Here is a 23,294-nt window from a genome sequence, read left to right as displayed (position 1 = left end):
GTTGTAATAAACCTTCCATTCAAGAGTTGTCCTCTCAGAATGACATGACTCCGTCCTCACGGTATCCCCTCTTCCTCTTCGTGCAGGAGTCAGGCCCCCGCGGTCACATGACACGCCAGGAGGTCCAGGGCATGTCGCCGTTCACCCGCAATGAGGGTCGCGCCAAGCTGCTGGCCAAGAACCGCCAGACGTTCATCCTGCAGACCACCAAGCTGACCCGCATTGCCCGGCGGGTGTGCGAGGACATCCTGCAGCCTCATCGCGCCGCACGGCGGCCCTACGCCTCCATCAACGCCAACGCCGTCAAGGCTGAGTGTATGTACAACACTCTCACTTTAATGCATGTCAATCACAGGTTGGTGTGTGAGCACCATATATAAGATGAGTCCAAACCACGTTGTACCTTGTTTGTGTCTTCAGGTATAATCAGGCTGCCCAAAGCCACAAAAACTCCTCAAAAGACCAAGTTGGTGCCTCGACCGTCTCTGGCCAACATAGTGAAGGATTTAGGTAAGGACGCGTCACATGACCGCCACTTCTCTCTGAATCCACCTTCTCCGTTGCGATTGGTTGTTGAGTGTTGTTGTGTCTCCGCAGCCATCTCAGCCCCTCTGAAACTGAAGGCGTCTCGAGGACCCCCGACACCCATCAACAGGAACCAGGCCAGCCAGCCCCGCGTGGGCCAAAGCCTGCTGGGAAAGAGAGGCTTTGAGAGCGTTAGTATTACACACACACACACACACACACACACATACACTGTGTTCACAGCCCTGCTGGCTTATGATTTCAGAAAACATGCTGACATAAAGTGGAATCACACATCTCCGGCCCGCACATAGGCAACCAATCAAATGATTGAGGTGCAAGTACGCATCAGTCAGCTCCTCCCTACCCATAACACCCTTCTTCTGCGTATGTTCACGGCCTTTCCTGTTACTAGAAAAACTAGCTGTATAATTTAAAGTAACGGTTCTTTCTAAACGGCTTTTTCTGGACAGGTTGCCTTTATGTGATGGCTTCAAGTGTTCTATTCAAATATGCGGAGAGAGATCAATATTCCAGAGAGACACGTCACTACTTGGCCCAGGCAGCCAATCAAATCTAGCAAGAGGCTGGCTTTACTGCTTTACCACTGACTTCCTGTTTTGATGCCGGTAGATGTGGAAAGAACGGATAAAAGCGGGTTAGTTAGAAATGTTAGTGGGTTGTATTTCATTATCTTCTTTCTTGTGCAACAGCAAGAACTCAATGTCTGCATTAAATCCATGGTTCCCCCGTTATTCACATTTGATCTCGTGGCTGCGTACCTCCACCGGCCCATCAGCTGTTTCGCCTGACTGGCTTTGCCATGGGGGAGTTTAGGAAGCGGCGACGTGCCTGCTATGATGCGTCTCTGTGCGATCGGGGCCTGAGGCCGCTGACAGGCACTGGCCTGTCTCTTTGTAATCATCATACAAGTCTGATCACATGTTTACCTTTTTAGGTAGCGAACACGGCTGATTCACTCAGCCGGTCTGTCATTGGTCCACAGGCTGCAGGCGTGCCCTACCCGGCCAATGGGAGGCCGTACACTTCAGGTATGAGAACCACCTCTCAGTCGGTCATCAAGCGGCAGAAGGTCAGCCAGGGGGAGGCGCCCAACCCTGTGGTGTTTGTGGCTACCAAGGACACCAGGTACTTCTTCTTCTTCTACATCATTCAAACGCTGTAATCTTAAAGATGCAACACCATCACGGTGTTTAAGTAAGGAAAGGATGGTCTAGTTTCTACCACAATAAAGGCCCAGTATCTCTTTCTGCTGCTGATTGAAACATGACAGTCTTGTAGTCGTCACAGTGGATGAAGTTGAACTCATTATGTCCTGGTGTTCTCTGTCAACCAGGGCTCTGAGGAAACATCTGACCCAGTCAGAGATGCGCCGGGCAGCGAGGAAACCTCACCTCCTGGTCCGGATCAAACTGCCACCACCCCCCCGCTCCCTGGTCATGCCCCTGCTCCCCTCCAGCACCAACGAGCCCATCGTCCTGGAGGACTGAAGGGTGGAGGGACATGGGCGGTGGTCTTTTACCAGGACATGGGGGTCGGGTTGGGGAGGGTCTGTGCTCAGGCCGTCACTTAACAGGCAGCACAGTATGCCATACCAGTAGTCTTTTATTTCCCTCTTTTCTTTAGTCCTCTGTTACTTCCCAAACGTTGTGTCCGACACACACACACACACACACACACACACACACACACACACACACTCTTAGATGACTGTACATTTCCATCACACACTCACGCAACACCTTGGGCTTTGTAGTATTTTATTCCAGATCCTAAATAATTTTTTGATCCCCTTTTCAATTGCGCCTGTTTTTAAATGTGTAATTTAAATTGAGATACATCTCATCCTGAAAACAACGGTGTTAAAGCACACTTTGTTTTTCTTCCTCCACGACGTCTCTATCTTTGTGTAAATATACGCACCGTTGTAAGGGGATGAAGCCCGCAGTATGTGAGGAGGATGGGGGCGGGGGGTCTAATTTGATGAGAAAATGTCATTCCAGCAGGGACAAATCTGACTGGCTATTAATCGTAGCTCGTTGACTGTGCTCGTGTTCACTGGTGAAGTTGAGGAGACGTGTTGGGACACGTTGAGCCGTCCTCAGTCCGTCTAAACAAAGTGTTTGTTGTCTGTAACTGTCAACTGTCCCCGTCATCAGCCAGGAGCCAAAACCCTGAACCACCTCACTGACAGAAATACTGAGTGAGCACAAAACGTGTGTGTGCGTGTGTGTGCGTGTGCGTGTGTGTGTGTGTTGTGATCATTATCAATGAATCTGCTGATGATCTGAATGGCCATCTTCAAATTGCTCGTTTTAACCGATTAATACTCCAAAACTCAGATATACACAAATATCTAGTCATCAAAATAGTAAATCTGGTCTAACAGCCACTCGTCATGACCTTAAATTAATGCTAATCACCAAACGGCTTTACACAAATGCACCCAATATCTAGTTTATACAGCCTGAACTGACACGTTCGACTTACTCATCCTGACTTAACGGCTCACAGTAGTTCTGTGCTCACTTGATATTTTTACTGTTAATGAACCCTCCATAGCGTCTCCACCTTCTCCAGGCATCACAGTAGACATTTAAAAAAACTAAAATGAACGATGGTTGCTTTCGCAGTCGAACTGCTGCATTTGGTCTTTGGTCTCCTGTCGGTGTTACAGCCACTTTCATCCGTTTGAAGAGAGGAGTCAGCTCCGCTCTCCTGACCTCAGTTCAGTACGTTTGAACGAGCTGCCTGGACTCAAAGGGCAGAGGTCATCGCTTACAGTGTAGGACGGATCATGTGTGGTGTCTGAGTAAATCTAATGATGGTGGTTACTGTGTGACTTGCCATGAGAGAACACATTTGGCTTTGAGGTACTATGTTCAAGTCGGCAAAAGTTCAAAATGAAGCCATAATGTGCAAAAATAGAAAGTAAAGTGATGTCTGTTGTGGACACTTTTAGCCCTGGGGTCATGTTAGATTAAAGCCTCAGCTTTGCTGACGACGTCTGGTTTGAAGGAAACTGACGCTGTTAATTTACTGGTCAGTTGAGAAGTCTGTTTAAAAAAAAAAAAACACATCAATATGTAAATGTACGGAAGACAATTGGGGTCAAAACTGAAGTTCTGGAATAATGTTGCAAAAAGAGTCAGAGATTAAAGTTGTACTTTGTCTCCAAACATGGATTTATTCAGAGCCTCTCCGGCCTTGATCCTCTTCTGTAAATGACGATGCGTCTTCAGCTCGTCTCCATGTGCTTTCATTTCCTTTGTCTATTTTGGTTCCCCCGCTTTGTACCGTTATGAAAGGGTGAGTTCTAAAAGCAAGTTGTTAATTGGATGATTATAATTCCCGTGAATCCCCACAGCACCGAGGACTCACACAGGTTTTATAAGCAAGTTTGGTCCCAATGTGGGCTTTGTAATATTTCTCCTAAAAAGAAATTTGAAGTGTCGAGTTTGTAGCAAATACTAATCTGTGTAAAGACGAAGTGGAGAACTGGCATATTTTAAACTTTTTTTACATCCAAAGTGTGTAATTCTGCTCCATTATTGTGGAGATGGCTCAACTAGGCTACTGTACATGTGAAACATTGCTCTCCTTCATAGGGTGGGGGGTGGGGGGGGGGGGTCATTTGAACCTGGGGCCACATTCAAAGGGGACAGGGTGCTGATTTTTGTATGATGGAGAGACTAAACATGCTACAAACTGAAACTTTTTCTCAAGTGTTTTTTATTCCGACGTCTCTGTATCCTTTAATGTATCTTGATAAGAAAAGAAATAAAGAATTTTTTTTTCTTCGTGGTCAGTCATGGGCTCTTTGTCCACTGTGTGTCTCGCTGTTCACCTCATTGCTCCCAGAGAGGAAACGAGCTTGTGTCCTCAGTAGGGCCGGGTATCAAACCTGTGTCTTTAGATGTGGATCAAAAACTGCACGTTAGTTTCTTTCTTGTTTATTTATTCCAAGATTAAATATGTCCAAACACAAATAATATTTCTGCCAATGTTATGCAAAAAAATTAAATTACGTATTTTTTTTTTTTAAATTAAAGACTTATTCATTTAAGAAGTGTTTGGTAAGAAAATAAAAATGAATTTTCTCCATGTGAGGTATCAAGAAGGGCTATTTTGAATCAGCACTGGTATGAAAAGCAGTACCGATGCTGATGGCTGCTTTTCTAAAGGTTTGAGTGACTAAAGTTAACTAGGTTTAATGTTTGTGGCATTAAAGGAGCCGTGTGTGGGGTTTAGTGGCGAGGCTGCAGATTGTAAGCAGCTAAATATCCCTCCACTCACGGCTCCTTTTACAAGCGTGTTGGAGAACTACGGTGGCCTTCTGCGGACATAAAAAGGTGAGAGGCTCTCTAGACTAGAGCCAGTGTTTAGTTTGTCCTTTCTGGGCTCCTGTAGAAACATGGTGGTACAAGTGAAGAGGACCGGCTCTATGTAAATAAAGGGCTCATAATAAGGTCATGAATAACGCTGAATAACTACTTCCAACTGAATTTGACGTTGGAGGTCTTGGCTGGTTCCAGTTGAGCCAGATCAATTGCTTCGCTGTACTGTGTTTGATTGTATGACAGTCTTCTTCGTAGCTATGGCTTCTAGTGTCTACTGTACAAAAGAAGTACAGTATTTCCAAAACCTTGGCCCTTGTGAACGATTCAACTCGTCACTTCAGAAATCCGATCAAAGGAGAACTCGCGTTCAATTTATAAAGGTGCCGTTTCCCATACATGGCCTGAACAAGGCCAACGCATCTCTGTCATCGTTTCCTTTATCAAATAGTGAGTACAAATCTATAATAAAAGTGCTTATTCCACATAAACTTTATCAAATATAAATAAACTTTTTTTTATTTACTTCAATTAAATGACCAATTTCATATTTTATTTTTTCACATATATACAGATTATATACAGATAAGACAAATCTGTGTAACAAATAGTTTACTTTTATCATATTGTTCTAAAAAAACATTTACACTTTCACAATTTATCTGAATTAATTTACTAAGATGATATATACCACCTCTATGTGGCAAGTATTGATGACCTGCTATCTCCTAAAGACCCCCTGGTCCCCACCTCGACCTGAGAATTAAAGGGGGGGGGGGGGGGGGGTAACAGTTCTTTGGTAATCGATGATGATTAGCTGTGATTGTGTATTTTACAGAGAGTAAGACATAACAGCAATAAAGTATGGGCCAGCACATCTAAAACCAATCTCTATTCTATCTTTTTATTACAAAACATTGTTAGAATGGCGACAAACTAGCTGGAATCTTCATATTGACCCATTATTTCAAAATCTGGCATCTGGTTTCCTTCCACAGTTTTTCTAACCGGGTCTCAGATCCATTAGTTTTCAGTTGGAGGAAGTTATGTGGAACAGCTTCTCATCTCAGGTTTTTAAAAACAACTCATCTTGACGGACCACAGAACTGTGTAAATGAGGTATGATACTGTGTATGAAAGCAGTGCAAATATGTGTTATTTGAATCCGTTTTTGATGTTTTGTATTTCTTTTTGGAAAGTTCAATTCTTTTCTTCCTTTAAGTTATTCTAAATATATGTCTGTTTGCAAATGTTTGGTGAGCATAAACAGCTGACTTTAATTTACATGCTGGATCATTTAACACGCCCACAGGTTTTTTTATTTATTGTAAAAGTCTTCTCTTTTGTTTTATTCCATTATATTCACAAATTAAGAGGGAAAGGATTTGTGAGTCAGTGTCCTGAAGTTAGAGTCCAAATCTCAATGAATACTTGACAGAGCAGTGAAGATGGTGACTTATTATTATTTTGTGTTTCCTGTTTGTACTTAATCAACAAGTACCTTCAGGATTAAATCTAGTTCTCCAAAACAAAACTAAATAACATTCACTGTGATTTTAAATGGCAAAAGAATAGAAAATAAAGGGATACATCCTTTCTGGATGAATCTGAGGTGTGTGTCTACTGACAGTATGAACATATTGAAGACTTCCTGTCTGATTAGAAACGATTAGCCTGGCTAAAGGAAATATTTGTCTATTTGTACTCAGCTGTGTTCCTATCAGACGGCTTTTAATTAGAAGGCTTGTTTGAACTACTTCCGACTGAGGTGTTAATTTCGACAAACCTGAAATGAACCCGAGGCCCTCGCCTCTAACGGTGTGTTCACACGGAGGATGTGGATTGAGCCCTGAGATAAACATCCACTCCAGCTCAGAACTAATCAGGTTTGTCACTGTAAAGGATGGTAAAGAATACAAAGCAATGAAGGAAATGAAATGAGCAGAAAACAACGAGACAACATCATGGTGTCCCACAAACAGCCCTGTATTTGACCAGAAATACATACACACCGATTCAGCTATACCAGGGGTGGCCAACCAGTCAGAGACCAAGAGCCACATTTTTTACTGTGTTACCGCAAAGAGCCACATCATACACATGGGCACACATGAACATCACCCTATCCCTTCCTCACACACACACATACCTTTGCTCAGCCAGATTTATTGTAAATGTCACACACCAACATGATAATGACAGAAATGGACTCCTAAGACCACAGGCCAGTCATTTTCAACAATGAACATTGTGTACACTGTCTCACACAGACAAACTCTCAGTTCAACTAAGTCCACAAACAAAAATATAATAATTTACAATAGTGTTTTTCTTTTACTATGCATGTTACTTAGTGGGACTTCTGGCATTCCTTGCCTTGAACAATCCTCTTCAAATCTGGCTTGTATTCCGTTGTTGCCACTCGAAGCAATTCTTTCACATGGGTGTCAGTCAGAACAGATCGATGCTTTGATTTCACGTGTTTCAGGGTAGAAAACACAGACTCGCAGACGTATGTTGACCCAAACATTGACAGTATCTTAAGCGCAGCCCGTTTGACATTGGGGTATTTTTTCATTGGCACACTTTTCCAGAACTCAATGGTCCCGTCCCTTAAAGCAGGTTTGAGTTGGTCCTCCTCACAAAGATCGATCATCTCCAACTCAGCCGCATCCTCATCTGTGACTAGCGGGGCTTTCAAACAGTCCGTCTCGGCGTTAAATGGGTCGACGAGGAACGTAATCTGTGGCCGCACATGCGCGTTTGACGAAAATACCGTATTTAACTCAAGCGAAGCGAACACGCACATTAAAAAAACACAAATACAAACTTCGATATGAACGTAAGAGCCGCATGAAACCGGGCAAAGAGCCGCATGCGGCTCGGGAGCCGCGGGTTGGCCACCCCTGAGCTATACGCACGAATGTATTTTGTCATATAAAAGATTATCTTATCTTAACCCTAACCCTATAGACATATATATATATATAATGTAAAATAAAATAATGTAAAATAAAATAACTTATTTATATATATATATAGACATATATAGATATAGATATGTATATGATATATAATGTAATCTAATGATCAGCTTATTTTATATATATATATATATATATATATATATATATATATATATATATATATATATATATGATTTATCATTTCATATCTTAAGCAATATAATATGGGCCAGCACATAAAAAAACAGTCTCTACTCTATCTTTTTACGAATAAAATGAAATGTTATACAGTATGCCAGTGCCAGACTAGCTCTTACACCTGACACACACACATATCACCCGGCAAACAAACACATCTAAGCTAACATTAGCGTTAGCTAGCGCTGCAGGTACTGTGACGCTGATATCGTCACAGCTGCTAACCGGATTGGTCGCCGGGGACACACTCGTGACGTTGCGCTTGAGCACACCTGATGCTCATTTTCAAGTGGGAGGCGGGAGGTGAAAGCCGGTTTAAAAGTTAAGAGGGGAACACTCTACCTTAGCTTGTGACTCCATTACAGAGCAGGAGGGTCAGGGTCACTCTACTAACTAACCAGCCAGCTAGCTTACTAACCGACCCTTCTGCTCTTTAGACCGGGTTTTCTGCCAGGTTTCACCTCTCAAAACATCAGGAGTAACTCCATCTGTTTGCAGTCATGTTTGAGGTAAGTCTTTTTACATTTGTCTTAAATATGAGGACCTACTTTCTTTTAGCTGGCTTTTTTTTTTTTTTTTGTTCAGACAAATGAGGGTTTCCATTTGCAGGACTACTACTTGGTATGTTTGTATAGTCTTGAGGTAAATGGTAGAATAATTTAAATAATTCCATATCACATAAGGTTCTCGGAATTTGTTGTATGAACTTGTTTGTAGGGAGTGTATAGATTAATGGATCAATAAATACAATATCAGCCTTTTTCTAAAAGACTGGAATTTAATAGAAGGGAACAACCAACAGTATTTAGCACTATGCTAACTCACAGGAGTTGGAACTCAGATACATTTTCTGACTTGTGGGATTGTTGGCAGAAAGAAGTCCCTCAACCCTATTTTTAGTTATTTTAAAGGCACTCTATAGAGCTGTTTCCACAGGCAGAATTTGGACACTAATAAATGGTGGACATCTTTTCTTAAAGACTAAAGTGACTCTTCTCATGACGTGAGGAGAAAAGGGATGATGTGCTTTATACATTCAACTCAAACTCTGAGCCTTTTTTGTTTTCAGGCCAGAAGTGATGACTTGTTCCTGCCTTCCTACCAAGATGAGGAGCTGGTGGACAACCTGCTGTCCAGCGAGGAGTCAGATTGCGGGGGTCAAGGCTTCTCCCTGGCTGAGGCCCTGCTCCCCCTCGTAGAGTCCTCCTCCCCGACCCTCAGCCCCTGGGTCTGCTCCACCCGCTACAAGACCGAGCTCTGTACCAGCTACTCCACCACTGCTGTCTGCAAGTACGCCGAGCGCTGCCAGTTCGCCCACGGCCTCCACGAGCTCCACGTTCCCTTCCGCCACCCGAAGTACAAGACCCAGTTGTGCCTCGGCTTCCACATGACCGGCTACTGCTACTACGGCAGCCGCTGCGTGTTCGTCCACGACGCTGCCGAGCAGCGCCCTGCCCTGCTCCGCCGCAGGAACGTCCCCTGTCGCACCTTCTGCTCATTCGGCATCTGTCCCTTCGGCTCCCGCTGCAACTTCCTGCATGTGGAGGGCGGAGATATCGGCAGCGGTTCGGAGTCGCCCGACGTAGGAGAGGAGATGCCCGTGCCCGTTTCCAGCCCCCAGCTCCAACTTCCGACCAAGCAGTGGAAGCCCCGCGGAACTCTGTGCCGCACCTTCAGCTACTTCGGGTTCTGCCTGTACGGGACACGCTGCCGCTTCCAGCACGGCCTCCCCAACAAGATCCAAGGAGGGTTGTCCGGCAGCTCTGGTTTACGTCCCCCCACCTCCCTCTTCACCGCCTCCTCTCCAATGTCTTCCACCTCGTCTTCTCCTCCATCGGACTCTCCTCTCGCCACGCCGCCGGCAGAGGTCACGGCCCACAACGCCTTCACCTTCTCCAGTCAGCACTTCAGCGACGTGATGCTGCCACTGGCCCTCCACCTGCATCAGCTGGAGAGCAGCAAGGCCCAGGAGATCTGGGACAACAGGGCCATCTAACTGGATGTGGTCCCAGTTAGAAACCAGCAGCAGCACTGAACACTCAGCTCAATTAAAACTATTTTTATTTTTTTTTAAGCCCTCTTTTCTAGGGAATTTATTACATTTTTTTTAAGTTGAGGTTGTTTGACTTGAGAGCTTGTGTCAGCAGCTCAAGCAGGACTTGAGCTGTTAAATTGTAGTTTTGGATATGAGGTCTGTGGAATCACTACAGTTACTGCTATGAGTGTAATTCAATTTTTTAACTATTGTAAATACTTTATTAATGAACTGAGTAAATGAAATGTCTGACCTTAGAATCATGAATAAACTAACTTTAGTTTCTAACTTTGCTGTTTGTTTTTAACTTGTAAAGTTTGCTTGTGCATCCAGATCTCATAGAAATGACTAAGTGACTACATTAAAATGAGAGTACAAAAAGGACACTGATAACGAGCAAGAAAGGGTCCCTTGGTTCAATGAAAGTCTTACTGCTACAGCTTACAATATTTTAGACTAAGCTGATTATCCTTGTTTAAACATGATAATTCTACGGCCTTCCCAGTCGGGTGTGTAAGAACTCAACTGACCACAGAGGCCTTCCATGCCCTTTTTTTTTTTTTTAATTTTTTTTTATTGAATATAGAATGCAGAAAATGTTTTAAAATATTTTACACACAAAGCAGGGGAGCTACAGCCTCAAGAAGTGTTGTCATACAAAGACTTTTCTTTGACCCATAAGGCCACACATTTTTCGGGTATCAAACTTATTATTTACTAATTGTGCCAACCAATATCTGGCATTTAACTCTTTCCCCTTCATCTTTTGGGGTTATCACAGCAGACCAAACACTCCGCAATACAAGAGCCGCATGTATCCGACTAGACACCAGAAAAGGCGGTACTAAAGCCTCTATTAATTGAACTGTATCTCAATCCAATCGACCAATCACTGGCCTTCACCTCTTGGCGCGTCACTAGTTTACGGAAATGGAAAAATCGGTATGTAGCACAGTCAAGTTGGCAAGAATGAGACCGGATGTGGTGCGTTTTAATCAAATTCATTCACTTGGATTAAGAAAAAGTTTAAAAAACAATACAAATTTACACAATTTCCCTTATATTGCATTTAATCAGAAAAGTGTCACTCTTCAAAAATAGAATGCGCTCTCCGATGTCGTCTTATTTTGAAAGGCGTAACTGATTTATTCTTATGTTTGCTAACTTGACTGTTAATGGAGCTCCTGCTGTTTGGAGGAGCTACGCTACTGCAAACTTTCCCTCTGACTGATACTCGGCCAACAGCCGCTCTAGCTAAGACGGTACAGTCTAGTTCAAATATTTGACATTTGTCATTGTATTTTCTCTGTCGTTACACAGTAAACTTAAGCTAGTAACATCTTATGTGATTGTAGCTGGCTAACCGGTAATGGCTCAGGCTGGTAACGTTATTTGGTTGCCTCGGTGTATTTTACTATCTAGTGTTATCTTAAATAACGCAGTAACACACTTCTATACAGCAAACAGTGGTAGCTATCTTCGCGTCACTATAACGTAAATTATAATTTCACAATATTCACTTTTTAATTGTTTGTTCCAGCTGATAGACGGAACCCATATTTCATTTTGTTAGCATAAGGACACTGTTCCGAGTTCCTATTGGAAAAGGTGGTTAATGGAAGATGTTTGTCTTATTGTCTCTATCATATAATGGATACGCCAAAAGTCAAGACCTGCAACGGATTGGATATGTGCCTTTGTGAATTCGGGATATGGCTGATCAACCAAGCACGAGTCTATTTGAATATAATCTAAATCTAAACTTAAAAACACCAGATGTTGCAGCCTTTACATAGGGAGCCCCAGAAGTTCTGAAAGACCTCGCGCCCTCCACGCCGCCTCCGTGTCTAAGCTGTACCGGGAACTTTCAAAGGGCTAACGTAAGGTGCTTTTCCTCCTCAGTTTCCGAGTCGCCGCCGTGAGCATGGCGGACCGGGAGGAGCGCCGCTTCGCCGAGGTTTCCCGGGACTCCGTCAAACTCATGGCCGAGAGTGCAGGCGTGGAGCTGGGCGACGATGTGGCCGCTCTGCTGGCCGAGGACGTGTGCTACCGGCTCAGGGAGGCAACGCAGGTGAGTGTTTCCATGATGTCTGAAACATGAACGTGTTCATGAACCTACGATCCATCTTTTGAGTTACGAAGCAATCACTCCATTTAGTCAGGAAAGAAACCTTTCTTTCACACTGAAAAGATCAATTTGGGTTTAAAAGCTTCATCAGCATTTACAATAGGAAACATACACAAATGGACAAATCTTCATCACGTTATTTTAACTAACATCTAAGGTGCAGTACTGACTGCGTGTTGTTTTGGACCCACACAGAGCAGCTCTCAGTTCATGAGACACGCCAAGAGGAGGAAGCTGACGGTGGAGGACTTCAACAGAGCTCTGCGCTGGAGCAACGTGGAGGTGAGTCTGAACAGCTCAGTCTGACATGATGTGAACATGCTACGGCCATCGGTGCCTCCAGCTGCTTCATCTCCATGTGTTCATCAGGCCGTGTGTGGCTTCGGGGCCCAGGACGCTCTCCCCTTCCGCCCGTCGAAAGAAGGAGAGCTTTTCTTCATCGAGGACCGGGACATCAACCTGGTGGAGTTGGCTCTGGCCACCAACATCCCCAAGGGCTGTGCTGAGACCCTGGTGCGAGGTATGAGCTACCGCCCCGTCATAAACTATTCACAGAGGTATCATTGATGCTGAACGTTTGTTTTTTTAAATCAGGAGGTATCTTTTACTAATCATTGTTCCTGTTTTCTTCTGCTTTCAGTAAACGTGTCTTACCTGGATGGGAAAGGCAACCTGGAGCCTCAGGGGACAGGTAAGACTCAGACACATCATTATTAACGCACCAGGGACGTGCGGTCAGGGGAGGCAGAAACACCTTCTCACATTGAGCTCCTTATTACTTCTCATGCATCAACCTCGACTGTATCTACAGCAAAGGTTACATTTCATGTATGTCACTGAGTGTATCCGTCTAACCCTGACGGAGGTGTCCTGTGTTCGTCACTGACTGTTGCTTTGTCCCAGTTCCCACAGCGGTGCAGTCTCTGTCGGACGACCTGCTGAAGTACTACCAGCAGATCACTCGGGCCATCCTGGGAGAGGACCCCCACCTCATGAAGGTAAACTGCTGCTGAGCACGGGTCAGTCCGGCTAATGAGTGGCTCTGCTCCAACCTGTTTCTTCTGCGTGTTTCAGGTGGCTCTGCTGGACCTCCAGTCCAACTCCAAGATCGCTGCCCTCCTGCCGTACTTTGTTTACGTCATCAGCGGGGTAGGTTTGTCCCGGGATCACGTCTCGTGGATATTTCACTTTTAAACTAATCCCAGCAAACACTGACTGGAGGAAATGTCCCGTTGTTGCGAGTTTAGATGTAAAATCTAGCATATTTTTAGAAAGTAGATAAACCAAATGTAAACATGTTGATTGTGTGGCTGTTTCTTTGCAGGTGAAGTCAGTAAGCCACGACCTGGAGCAGCTCAACAGGCTCCTCCACATGGTGAAGAGCCTGGTCCAGAACCCCTACCTGTACCTGGGCTCCTATGTGCGCAGCCTGGTCTCCAGCGTCATGTACTGCATCCTGGAGCCGCTGGCCGCCTCCATCAACCCGCTCAACGACCACTGGACCCTCAGGGACTACGCTGCCCTGCTCCTCAGCCACATCTTCTGGTGAGCAACGCGAGCAAGTCGGCTACTCTGACCTGCAGTCTGTCCACAGGGTTCAAATGTCCACATGGATATCATACATGTCTGCAGGGATAATTGTACTTAATATGAAACAAAGAATTTGTAAAAAAACAGAGTTAAAATAGCAGATCACTCCTATTTTACAATACATGCAGCATCTTTAAATTAGACCATTTTCAGGCCTGTTTCTACCTGTGAAATGTACTCTGTAAGTCAGTAGTGCTGCATTGTTCCACAGCGTGCTACGTCACGGCTTTATTCATGCTTTTCCATCGTCAAAGTTCTGGATGGGAGCCGGACCTCTTTTGGTACCAACTTGGTCGAGGTTCCAAGCGAGCTGAGCCGACCCTAGCAGGCGGAGCTAAAACGCTGCAGGCTGCTGATTGGTCAGAGAGAATCCTCACCAGATCCGGCACAAACAGTTTTTTAAATAGCCAAGCTTCTGTCAATAGCAAACTGAATTATTATTATTTTTTTTATTCACTCGACCCAGTTTAACAAAGTAAATCTTTGGCGTACACTTCGCTGTACAATTGACGAGATGCAGACGTTCCTGTTTGGTTGCTGAAAGGATTCAGAGAGTGTAGTGTTGAGGATCACGGCAGTTTCATTGGTCGTTGCTATTCCGATCAGCTAAGAGTCCCGACTACACTACTAGTTAAGACGAGTCAAGCGGAACCAAACCATGCAGTGGAAATGAGGCACATGTCTCTGAAGCAGTTTGTCCATCATGACACAGACACTTTTCTTCAGTCACTGCATATTAAAGAGCATCCCTCACAGCCAGTGTAGCATTGTCCAGTTTATTTTGCTGTTAATGTACGGCATCATTTAACAAAGTGCATCATATCTGAGGTGGCTAAGACCACAGCTGAGACCATGAATCTGTTAGTCAATCAACAGAAAATGAACAAAACATTTTGGTCTTTTTGTTAGGCATAAATCCCTAATTTGACCGAGTTCAATCATGTGAACGGTGCTTTATTCTCTGTTTCATGTGACAGTTAATGGACTGTCTTTGGGTTTTGTACTGTTGGACGGACAAAACAAGACATTTGACATTTTCATGGACATTTTCTCACATTGTATTCTCATTCAGTCCTTCAATGAGAAATTCTGAAAATAATAATTAGTTTCAGCTGGATCTCTCCCCAAATCTCTCTGTCACATGGGTCAACAGGTTCTGATCCACAGCTAGCTTGAGTCTGTGGTTTCTAGGCAACGTTTTCAGGTAGCTGCATTTTTTGTTGTGTCGCTTGAGGGCAGTGGGAAATAGAAATATGAATACATATCATCGCTCTATCGGCGAACATGATAGCATTCTGTGGCCTGTTCACACATGCAGCAGACGCAGAGCAACGTTAGCATTCTGTTTTTGTTCTTGTGCCGTCTCTCCAGGACTCACGGGGATCTGGTGAGCGGTCTCTACCACCAGATCCTGCTGTCGCTGCAGAAGGTTCTGTCCGACCCGGTGAGACCGCTCTGCACCCACTACGGAGCCGTGGTGGGGCTTCACGCTCTGGGATGGAAGGTGTGTTCACTGCTTCTGTAAATCTCAGCAGTCTGGTGTTTCTGCATTAAAGTACCCGTCATACGTTACACTGAGATAGTGTGTAGCTGTGGTTAGTGACTCACAGCTCTACTGTATCATCTCAGTGTCTGTGAGACACTGTCAGAGATATTTATCTTCCAAAATATTACAAATATGTCGAACGTTCTCCTCTTGAATAATATATTTTCGTTCCATGTCCTCTTAATTCTCTGTACACTCAGTGTGTCTGATAGTATTTGCAAATATTCTTTACTTGTCTGCTTCACTAAAGCTTTGAATGATTCAAACTCAAGATGTTTTATTCCTAAACATCCTGGATGTCTGGCGCATCATTTTGTAGACATTTCTGCAAACACCCAATTCAAACTATTGAGGAAACCTGGAGGTCATCGCTGTGAACCGCTCTCCTCTCAGGTCTCCTCAATAACGTGTGTGTGTGTGTGTGTGTGTGTGTGTGTGTGTGTGTGTGTGTGTGTGTGTGTGTGTGTGTGTGTGTGTGTGTGTGTGTGTGTGTGTGTGTGTGTGTGTGTGTGTGTGTGTGTGTGTGTGTGTGTGTGTGTGTGTGTGTGTGTGTGTGTGTGTGTTTTGTTGGCAGGCTGTGGAGAGAGTGCTGTTCCCACACCTCCCCGCCTACTGGGCCAACCTCCAGGCCGTGTTGGACGACTACTCCGTTTCCAACGCGCAGGTCAAAGCGGACGGACACAAGGTCTACGGAGCCATCCTGGTCAGTACTGCAGGGACACGTCCTCTCACCCAGCGGCCCGCTGCAAGGCCGCTCCTCTTCTTGACTAATAGGTCCTCATTGTTTAAACTCCTGCCATTCTTCATTTCATTGAAACAAACCCTCCCCACCTCATTCATCATGTCGCTCCCCATGCTGCAGTAGATGTAATGTCCCTTTCAGGACTGTTGCTATTGGATGTAACCTTTTAGCTATAGACACATTTACACCAGCACGTTGTGGAAGTACAGAACACAATAGAGTGAAGTAAGCCTGCCTAGTTGGTTCATTGTCTTAGCTCCGACATATGAGGCAGAAAATATATATGCTTTTTTAACCATGCGTCATGGTTTTAACCACATTTTGATATATATATATATATATAGTCTTGCTGTGAAATACTGTATCTTGTGATCTACATTTTGTCCTCATGGTGGCACCAGAGGAAAGGTCACAGAATAATGTCTCAACAGTCAACATTCACAGCGGATGTCATGGTGTAGAGCTAAATACTGTGAGAGCTGACACAGGGCCTGTTGGGCACTATACAGTAGGATCTGATGAGTGTGAGCTCTCCTGTCTGTCCTGCAGGTGGCAGTGGAGCGCCTGCTGAAGATGAAGGCCCTGTCTCTGGCTCAGCCATCAGAGGGGGGCTCCGGCGGTCAGCCGGGCTCTGCTGTGGGTGCTGTGGGTTACAGGGTGAGCTCCCCCGGCCTCAGTCCCCCCCCAGAGCCCCTGTCAGAAGCCGCCCTGGGCATCGCCAGCCACCTTCAGGCAGGCGGGGCCGGCTGTCCCTGGGAGGAGTGGACCCCGGTCCCTCTCCCCGCCATGTACTGTGAGCTCTACTCCTTCTTCGGGGACAGCCTGGCGGTCCGGTTCAGCACGGGGCCGGGGTTCGGCAGCTACCCTCCCTGCCCCCCGTCGCAGCTCGCCGATGCCAGGAAGGAACCCTGTGGCCCCGCCTCCAACCCCGACACCGCCCGGAAGATGCCTCAGCTGACCGCCAACCTCAACATCAGCCCCAGGCAGGATGGGAGTCCTCGCACGGACCCGCCCCCCCCCAGCCTGGCAGCTACCGGATCAGGAAGGTAAAGCAAACCCTTTTTAAAGACTAAACCATTGGGCGGGTGTTTGCAGGACTGAATGTTGCTGACTTTTCTTTTCTCTTCAGGTCGCTGGCTCGCTCCTCTTCCTCCTCCTCCTCCTCTGTGCAGCGCTCCAAGTCTTCCTTGTCACGTCCGGGCCAGCGCATTGCCGGCCCGTCTCGCGACGTTTTCCCCAAAGCTCGCTTCACCTCCCCTCAGACGGGACTTCCTGTGTTCACCTTCCTCATCGGCGGGCGGCAAATGGGTCGCCGTTGCCAAGGGCGCCGGCCCTTCCAGACCACTTTCGCCCCGACTCCACCCATTCCTGCCGTCCCGCCACGCGCCTACGCCCACAAACTGCCCGTCATCGGCAGGGTGGGCAAACCTGTGCGCCGCTGGGCGTGTTCCCATTACTCCCTTCATCTGCCTCTGTAGAGAGGACGCTCCTCAGAGATGAACTACTACAAAGCAGGTTTGACTGCTGCAGACTTCTACACGCTCAGACTCATCTTCCAGCTTAAGCTGCCAATCATTGTGATGATATTTTCATAGTTGAATATTTTCAGGATTCTGTTTTATTACCGAGATGGAAAAGGACATTTGGACTGTAATTCACTGAGGCAACAACAGTATTTACGGTCAATTCAAACTGATTTAAAGCAGACATCATTTGTAGTATTCAAATATTTCCAACTCTGGCGCCCCCCAGTGGTATCAAACAAGAAATACTGGTGGGCAACATGTGGAAACAGACTGCTATAGTCAGATAAAGAGTACCGAAGGGCCGCTGGTGTAGATGCAGATTTGACATATTAGGAGTAGTTTTTTGTTGTTTTTTGGCAACTCTTACGTGACACGCAATTATTTGGTTATTTATTTTACATTTGTCAGATTAAACTCACAAAAAAACAACATTACAATATTAAAACATTTAGTGTTGTCTGTGGGAAAGCAGAACATTCTCATATTTGAGAAGCTGGAACCAGAGAATGTTTTTGGCCTTTTTGCTGTGTGTTTGAGACGTGATTTAAAAGATTTAATTTATCAAAAAAACGGTGAATTGTTTTTGTTTATCGGTTAACTAATTAGTCAGCACTATGCTCATCAGAGTAAAATGAGATTAAGGGCTTCTCATCAACCGTCTTCAGTGAATGCAGTCTAACTAAACCTCCTGCTGAGGAGCAGTGACAGTATTTAGGTCTGCTGCGTGTTCGGAGGTTTGACATCTTGTCCATAGCTGTTGTTTTTGCTGAATAAAACATTTTCTCTAGGAGTTTTGAAACGCCTGCCTGCTCTGTATTCTTCTCAAATGTTTTGAACTGGTCTCTCCCTTTGAGTGGACCTGTGTCTGTGAGCTGCATGGGTGGGTGATGAGACAATGAGCCCAGTACCTCCCACCTTTCTGTTGCTTTGTTTCTCTAGTCGGTTTGTGAGTCTCTTTTTATATATATATATATATATATAGTTTTTGTTTTTTTAAAGTTATTTTTTGTCTGTTTGTTTTGCCCCTCTTTGTAGTCGTTTTGAGTCTCTTTGTAGTCGTTTTGTGTCTCTTTGTAGTCGTTTTGTGTCTCTTTGCAGTCGTTTTGTGTCTCTTTGTAGTTGTTTTGAGTCTCTTTGTAGTTGCTTTGGTGTCACTAGTGGTTTTGTGTCTCTGGTTGTTTTGCCCTGTCTCTCAGTCATTGTGAGTCTCTTTGTGTCTCTTTGCAGCTGTTTTGTGTTTGTGGTCATTGTGAGTCTCTTGGCCTCTAGCCCAGTAGACCCGTTCAGTAATCCATCCATGGTGAACCGCTCTACCTTCCTAAATATTTAAAGCCTAACTAGCTTTCAGTATCTGGTTGCAGTCCGGAGAGGAACATAACAATGGCCCAGCTCGTGTCTTCACTGGGGCTGTTCTGCCAGGTCAATGCGTTTGCCTGGCTGCTCCTCTGCTACCTGCTCTTCATTCTGCTGGGAGGTCTGGTGTTCACGGCGGTGGAGAAGCCCGCGGAGGTGGAGCTGAGGGCCGAGGTGGAGGAGCTGCGTCGCTCCTTCCTGCGGGAGAACCCCTGCGTCCGGGAGAGCGGGCTGAGCGAGCTGCTGGGGAACGCTCTCTCCGCTCACCAGAGTGACGTGGCGGTTCTGAAGGCCGACGCCGATGAGAGGCGCTATGACTTCATATCGTCGCTCTACTTTGTCATCGTCACTCTGACCACCATGGGTAAGACGCTCTCAAGAAACCTGTTGGGATTCCAAATAGGGCCGCACCTTTTTATATGGATCGTGGTCATTATCACAGTGATGTAAAGCAGCAAATCCTCACATTGGTCAACCAGGATTGCTGATTTTTTTTTTTTGCTTGAATATTTTCAGACTATATTTGCAGCAATAACCTTCAAAACATTGTGGTCTGTCTGTGCCACATCCCTTCTTTACAGGGTACCAATGTATTTGCGACAACTCGTGCCATCTTCCCTGTAGACCTCTTCCCTCTTTTCTTCCTCCAGGTTCTGACTCTTACACCCCCAAATCAGACGAAGCCAAGCTCTTCTGTATCTTCTACTGCGCCCTGGGGATCCCCCTCACCCTGTTCCTCCTCACCCTCCTCTCCAAACTCCTCCTCCCCGCGGTCACCCACGCTCCCGTCCACCACCTGCACACTTACTGGGGTTTGCCCTACACCCGGGCCGCCTTCGTCCACGTCGGCCTACTCTCCGTGCTCCTCCTCTCCTTCCTTTTCCTCCTCCCCGCCCTCCTGGTCTGTGCAATGGAGCCCGACTGGAGCTTCCTGGACGCTCTTTTCTTCTGCTTTGTCGTCCTGAGCACCGTCGGCCAGGGACGAAACTCTCTGGGGAGAAACTGGGGCCCGTCGGCCAAGGAGACACTCCAACTCCTCACCACATGTAAGATGCAGATGTCCTTTTATAAACTATTGCATTATGTTAGTTTTGATCTCTGCCAGGAGTTCATGTGCGTGTCTGCGTGTGTGTGTCCGTGAGTGAGTGTGTGTCTATCTACGGCTAATCTCGCATTATGCTGCAGTAAACTGCATCATATCTTTGGTGGCCAGTTATGGCTGCATGCCTCTCGTGTTTGCGCTGACTCACATTTTCTCAAAACACCTTTTATTGACAGTTTTATACTTCCACTGACTTGCTGCTGACTCCTCCTTCTCTCTTAACCGGCCCCAGGCTGGGAGGGGCCGCTAGTGATAACACGGCTGAGTGCATCTCCGACTCCCATCTGCTACTCTGAGACACAGTGGGGGAATAAATAGTAGTCATTTTTGTTGTTTTGGATGGTGTGTTTGGCTAACAGCTAACTGAACTACCAGTCCACACACTGCTGTACCTCACCACCACTCAGCAGCTAGGAGACAGCAGAGATTTTTGTTCAGCAGGCAGCTGTTTTTAGCTAAACGATTCTGATAAAGCCACTGTACTCAACCTGCTCAGCACCAAATATCAGACAGACACAGTTAGAGACTAGCTGGTGGACATTATGGAGCATTTAGCAGCTAAAGAGACTCAAATCAGAGCTAAAAGGAGAGTGAATATTGGACTTAACTGTCTGAGTTTTGCCCCAAAGTGGTGCAAAAAAACCAAAACAAAGTAATATTAATGCAGCTTATTTAAAAGATCAGCAATAAAACCATTCATGTTATTGGGTACGACAGCAGTGTCAGAAAGGCTCTAACAAATGAAATGGTGTCACCATCACTTTCAGGCCCATTGCCAGAAGTTTAGAAGTAATCTAAATTGATTGAGTCTAAATTCCCCAATGACTTTTTTTGACAATAATTTTAAAATAATTGTCTTTATTCATTTATTCACATATATTCTGTAATTTTCATTTGACCCCTTGATTATGTGAATTCTGTTTGTTTTTTTGCACATTCCACGCTTTTGCACATGAACATCAGAATGAGCCTTAAGAACGCGTATCATGTTGTGCATGCTTGTACAACATTAACCACCATCGTAGTAATACAATATTTTTAAAGCACATTTGAATATACGTGTATTTTTTTATATAACCATAAACATACATGTTGACAGGCTGGACATTCATTTTAAAATTGAAAAGAAAAAGATTGTCTCCACAGGTTACCTGCTGGTGGGCCTGGTGGTGATCATCACCTTCAAGGATACTGTCCTGCAGGTTCCCCGGGTCTGTGCGGTGATAAGGCTCTTCTCTGGTCCGCATTATGCGGAGCTGGAAGGTGTCCACCTCAGTGAACTGACATTTAGTGAAGAAAGCTGTGAGGAGGAGCCTCAGTACTCCCAGTCCATCTGCACCGTCTTCTCCACTCCACTAGAGCTGACGGGCCCCGCTGTCGCTCACAGAGCCAGAACCTCAACTCCCGAAACCCCCTAACCTTCACAGCTGGACCCCAGACCGTCTACGGCCCACCAGCTTCTGACTGGCAACCGTTGTGTAAATCAGAAGTGTTTCTATTTTTCGTTTTCTTTTCACTGCGTTCTGGATTACTGGATGTCAGATGCATTCATTTTGTGGCCACATGGGGGCACTAGAACAACATTTACACAGTATGTCCTTTTTAAAGTTGGTGAACAGACACCACATCTAAATGGCTTGTTGAGTCACATGTTTTCTGATGGTGAAACAAAAAACTGACTTATTTCACAGTTAGTGGGTTGGCAGGTGTTCCAGATATGTGTGCACAAGCACTGAAACTGTATTTTTCATGATACTTCCCTCTTAAATGAGCAGGTAGCCGGTACAACAAGTGACCACAAGATGTCACTAATAACTAATGTGCAGCTGCAGGTCTGAGTGAAGACTAAGGAACAGCATGGGCTGATTTACACACTGAATCCATCATTCATTCTTTATTTTATTTACATCTGTGCCCCTTAGCTATGTTGGTATTAATATGTTTGGATAAAAGTTGCTGAATGATACGTGCACAGATAAGCAGGGTTTGAAATATATTCATTTCACACATACATCAAACATTTCAGCTGTGTTGACTTCAGTGTGACCTCCAAATGAAGTGGTTTGTATAATCTGGATAAAGTGTTGGATTGTTTCCAACCAGTGTGATTGTCTGACTGCTCTGGTTAAATGCCTCATCACACTTCATTGTAGCAACAGATGTATTGTAGCATCAGCTGTTATTTCGGTGAGTCCAGTGTTATCATACTTCATGTTGTAATAAAGCAGAGTTATTCTTTAAAGATTCCCACACTGATTAAAGAATCGATGCAGCGGATCCAGAGATCTCATCTTTTCTTTTTTTTATTCCAGCCATTCTTCTTTCTTGTCGAAATGCACGTCAACGGTTCACAGCTGGGTGGGAGATTTGGGCGTTTTCAAGCCCAGAGGAAGAGCGAGGAAGAGCGCGGGGCTTTCTGAAGCAAACTACACATCGTGGCTTTATGGATGGAATGTGGAATTACAATTTCTGGATCAGTCACAAGATGCTATTCGGCCCAAAATACTTTTTCCCCATATAATTACGTTGGGGAATAGACGTTTGTAAATAACTTGAACACCTGAATATACCTTATTTATATCATTAGGTCTTAAAAATTGTAAAATGCACTAATAGCCAAATCCAGAGTTCTTTTTCTTCCTCCTGTAAGTGAGCCTGAGACAGCGTGGCTGGGAGGCGGGTTAAAGGAAACGCTTGTGAGCATGCTCTTTACGGAAGATCGGCAGAAGATCTGGGTAATTTTATACTCTTGAGTTGAACTTCTTTTTTGAGCAACTTTCATATTAAGAACAGAACCAACAGAACTCCAACACTGTATCCAGTTTTATTTTGGATGCATGGGTGTGCTATGCTAGCAGTGGCTAACGTAGCCTGAAGGTTCAAGCAGAGATGAGCAGCTACAGAGGTCTGCTAAACTCACTTCTTTCTAACTCCACACCGAGTCACCGATGCTGACTCAAGTGACATCACTTGAGGACTTTTAACTCCCTTTGGAGACACTGAGGGCTTTATACAACTTCTGATTCTCATTAACAGTAGTACTCCCCATGGAAACACACGTGAATGTGTAAAACCAGTGGAGTTCCCCTTTAAGAACACAATTGCTCTCAATGTAGCTTTAAATATGGACAAATACAGCTTCAGAAATTCCCCTAAAACCCAAATCGCTGTAGATTGACCTCCCTCACTCTTCTACAGATCCTGTGCTCTGTTTTGAAGTGATTT

General features: G+C 45.1%; 4 protein-coding genes across 5 annotated transcripts in view; all 4 read left to right on the top strand.

Moving 5' to 3' along the window:
- Window positions 1–4,144, top strand: part of mta2 (metastasis associated 1 family, member 2) — a 28,775-nt gene extending 24,631 nt beyond the window's left edge. The window contains exons 14-18 of one of the 2 annotated variants that reach the window (XM_079185015.1): window positions 87–315; window positions 421–510; window positions 598–716; window positions 1,532–1,674; window positions 1,883–4,144. In XM_079185015.1, coding sequence (XP_079041141.1) covers window positions 87–315; window positions 421–510; window positions 598–716; window positions 1,532–1,674; window positions 1,883–2,036 — 735 coding nt within the window. In that variant the 3' untranslated portion in view covers window positions 2,037–4,144. Of the gene's footprint in view, window positions 1–86; window positions 316–420; window positions 511–597; window positions 717–1,483; window positions 1,675–1,882 lie in introns of both variants that reach the window. The other variant, XM_079185014.1, reaches the window with a different exon arrangement.
- A 4,403-nt stretch (window positions 4,145–8,547) lies between these two features.
- On the top strand, window positions 8,548–10,043 carry cth1 (cysteine three histidine 1; the record flags this gene model as incomplete). Its single annotated transcript, XM_079184640.1, has 2 exons — window positions 8,548–8,556; window positions 9,117–10,043. 2 exons carry the CDS (start codon window positions 8,548–8,550, stop codon window positions 10,041–10,043), a joined length of 936 nt encoding a protein of 311 aa, XP_079040766.1.
- Window positions 10,044–11,253: 1,210 nt separating this feature from the next.
- taf6l (TAF6-like RNA polymerase II, p300/CBP-associated factor (PCAF)-associated factor) lies at window positions 11,254–18,404 on the top strand. The gene is made up of 12 exons (XM_079185251.1): window positions 11,254–11,344; window positions 11,985–12,153; window positions 12,406–12,492; window positions 12,580–12,730; window positions 12,851–12,901; window positions 13,114–13,208; window positions 13,285–13,359; window positions 13,535–13,755; window positions 15,172–15,304; window positions 15,921–16,049; window positions 16,638–17,134; window positions 17,218–18,404. Exons 2-12 carry the CDS (start codon window positions 12,007–12,009, stop codon window positions 17,564–17,566), a joined length of 1,935 nt encoding a protein of 644 aa, XP_079041377.1. The 5' UTR covers window positions 11,254–11,344; window positions 11,985–12,006; the 3' UTR covers window positions 17,567–18,404.
- A 590-nt stretch (window positions 18,405–18,994) lies between these two features.
- kcnk7 (potassium channel, subfamily K, member 7) lies at window positions 18,995–21,526 on the top strand (the record flags this gene model as incomplete). Its single annotated transcript, XM_079185058.1, has 3 exons — window positions 18,995–19,331; window positions 19,618–20,013; window positions 21,216–21,526. The coding sequence occupies 3 exons, from the start codon at window positions 18,995–18,997 to the stop codon at window positions 21,485–21,487; spliced, it is 1,005 nt and encodes a 334-aa protein (XP_079041184.1). The 3' UTR covers window positions 21,488–21,526.
- Between the last annotated feature and the right edge of the window lie 1,768 nt (window positions 21,527–23,294).

Source organism: Pholis gunnellus (genome assembly GCF_910591455.1).
Source record: "Pholis gunnellus genome assembly, chromosome: 23".
Taxonomy (NCBI): Eukaryota; Metazoa; Chordata; class Actinopteri; order Perciformes; family Pholidae; genus Pholis; species Pholis gunnellus.
The sequence above is the reverse complement of the archived record's forward strand: the minus strand, read 5'-3'. Positions and strand labels throughout refer to the sequence as shown.

Bases quoted from the DNA above. Each gene is read 5' to 3' on its own strand.
- taf6l (XM_079185251.1), top strand. From the start codon at position 12,007: ATGGCGGACCGGGAGGAGCGCCGCTTCGCCGAGGTTTCCCGGGACTCC. The intron at 12,493-12,579 runs GTGAGTCTGAAC...TGTGTTCATCAG, and splicing joins TGCGCTGGAGCAACGTGGAG to GCCGTGTGTGGCTTCGGGGC. The intron at 17,135-17,217 runs GTAAAGCAAACC...TTTTCTCTTCAG, and splicing joins GCAGCTACCGGATCAGGAAG to GTCGCTGGCTCGCTCCTCTT.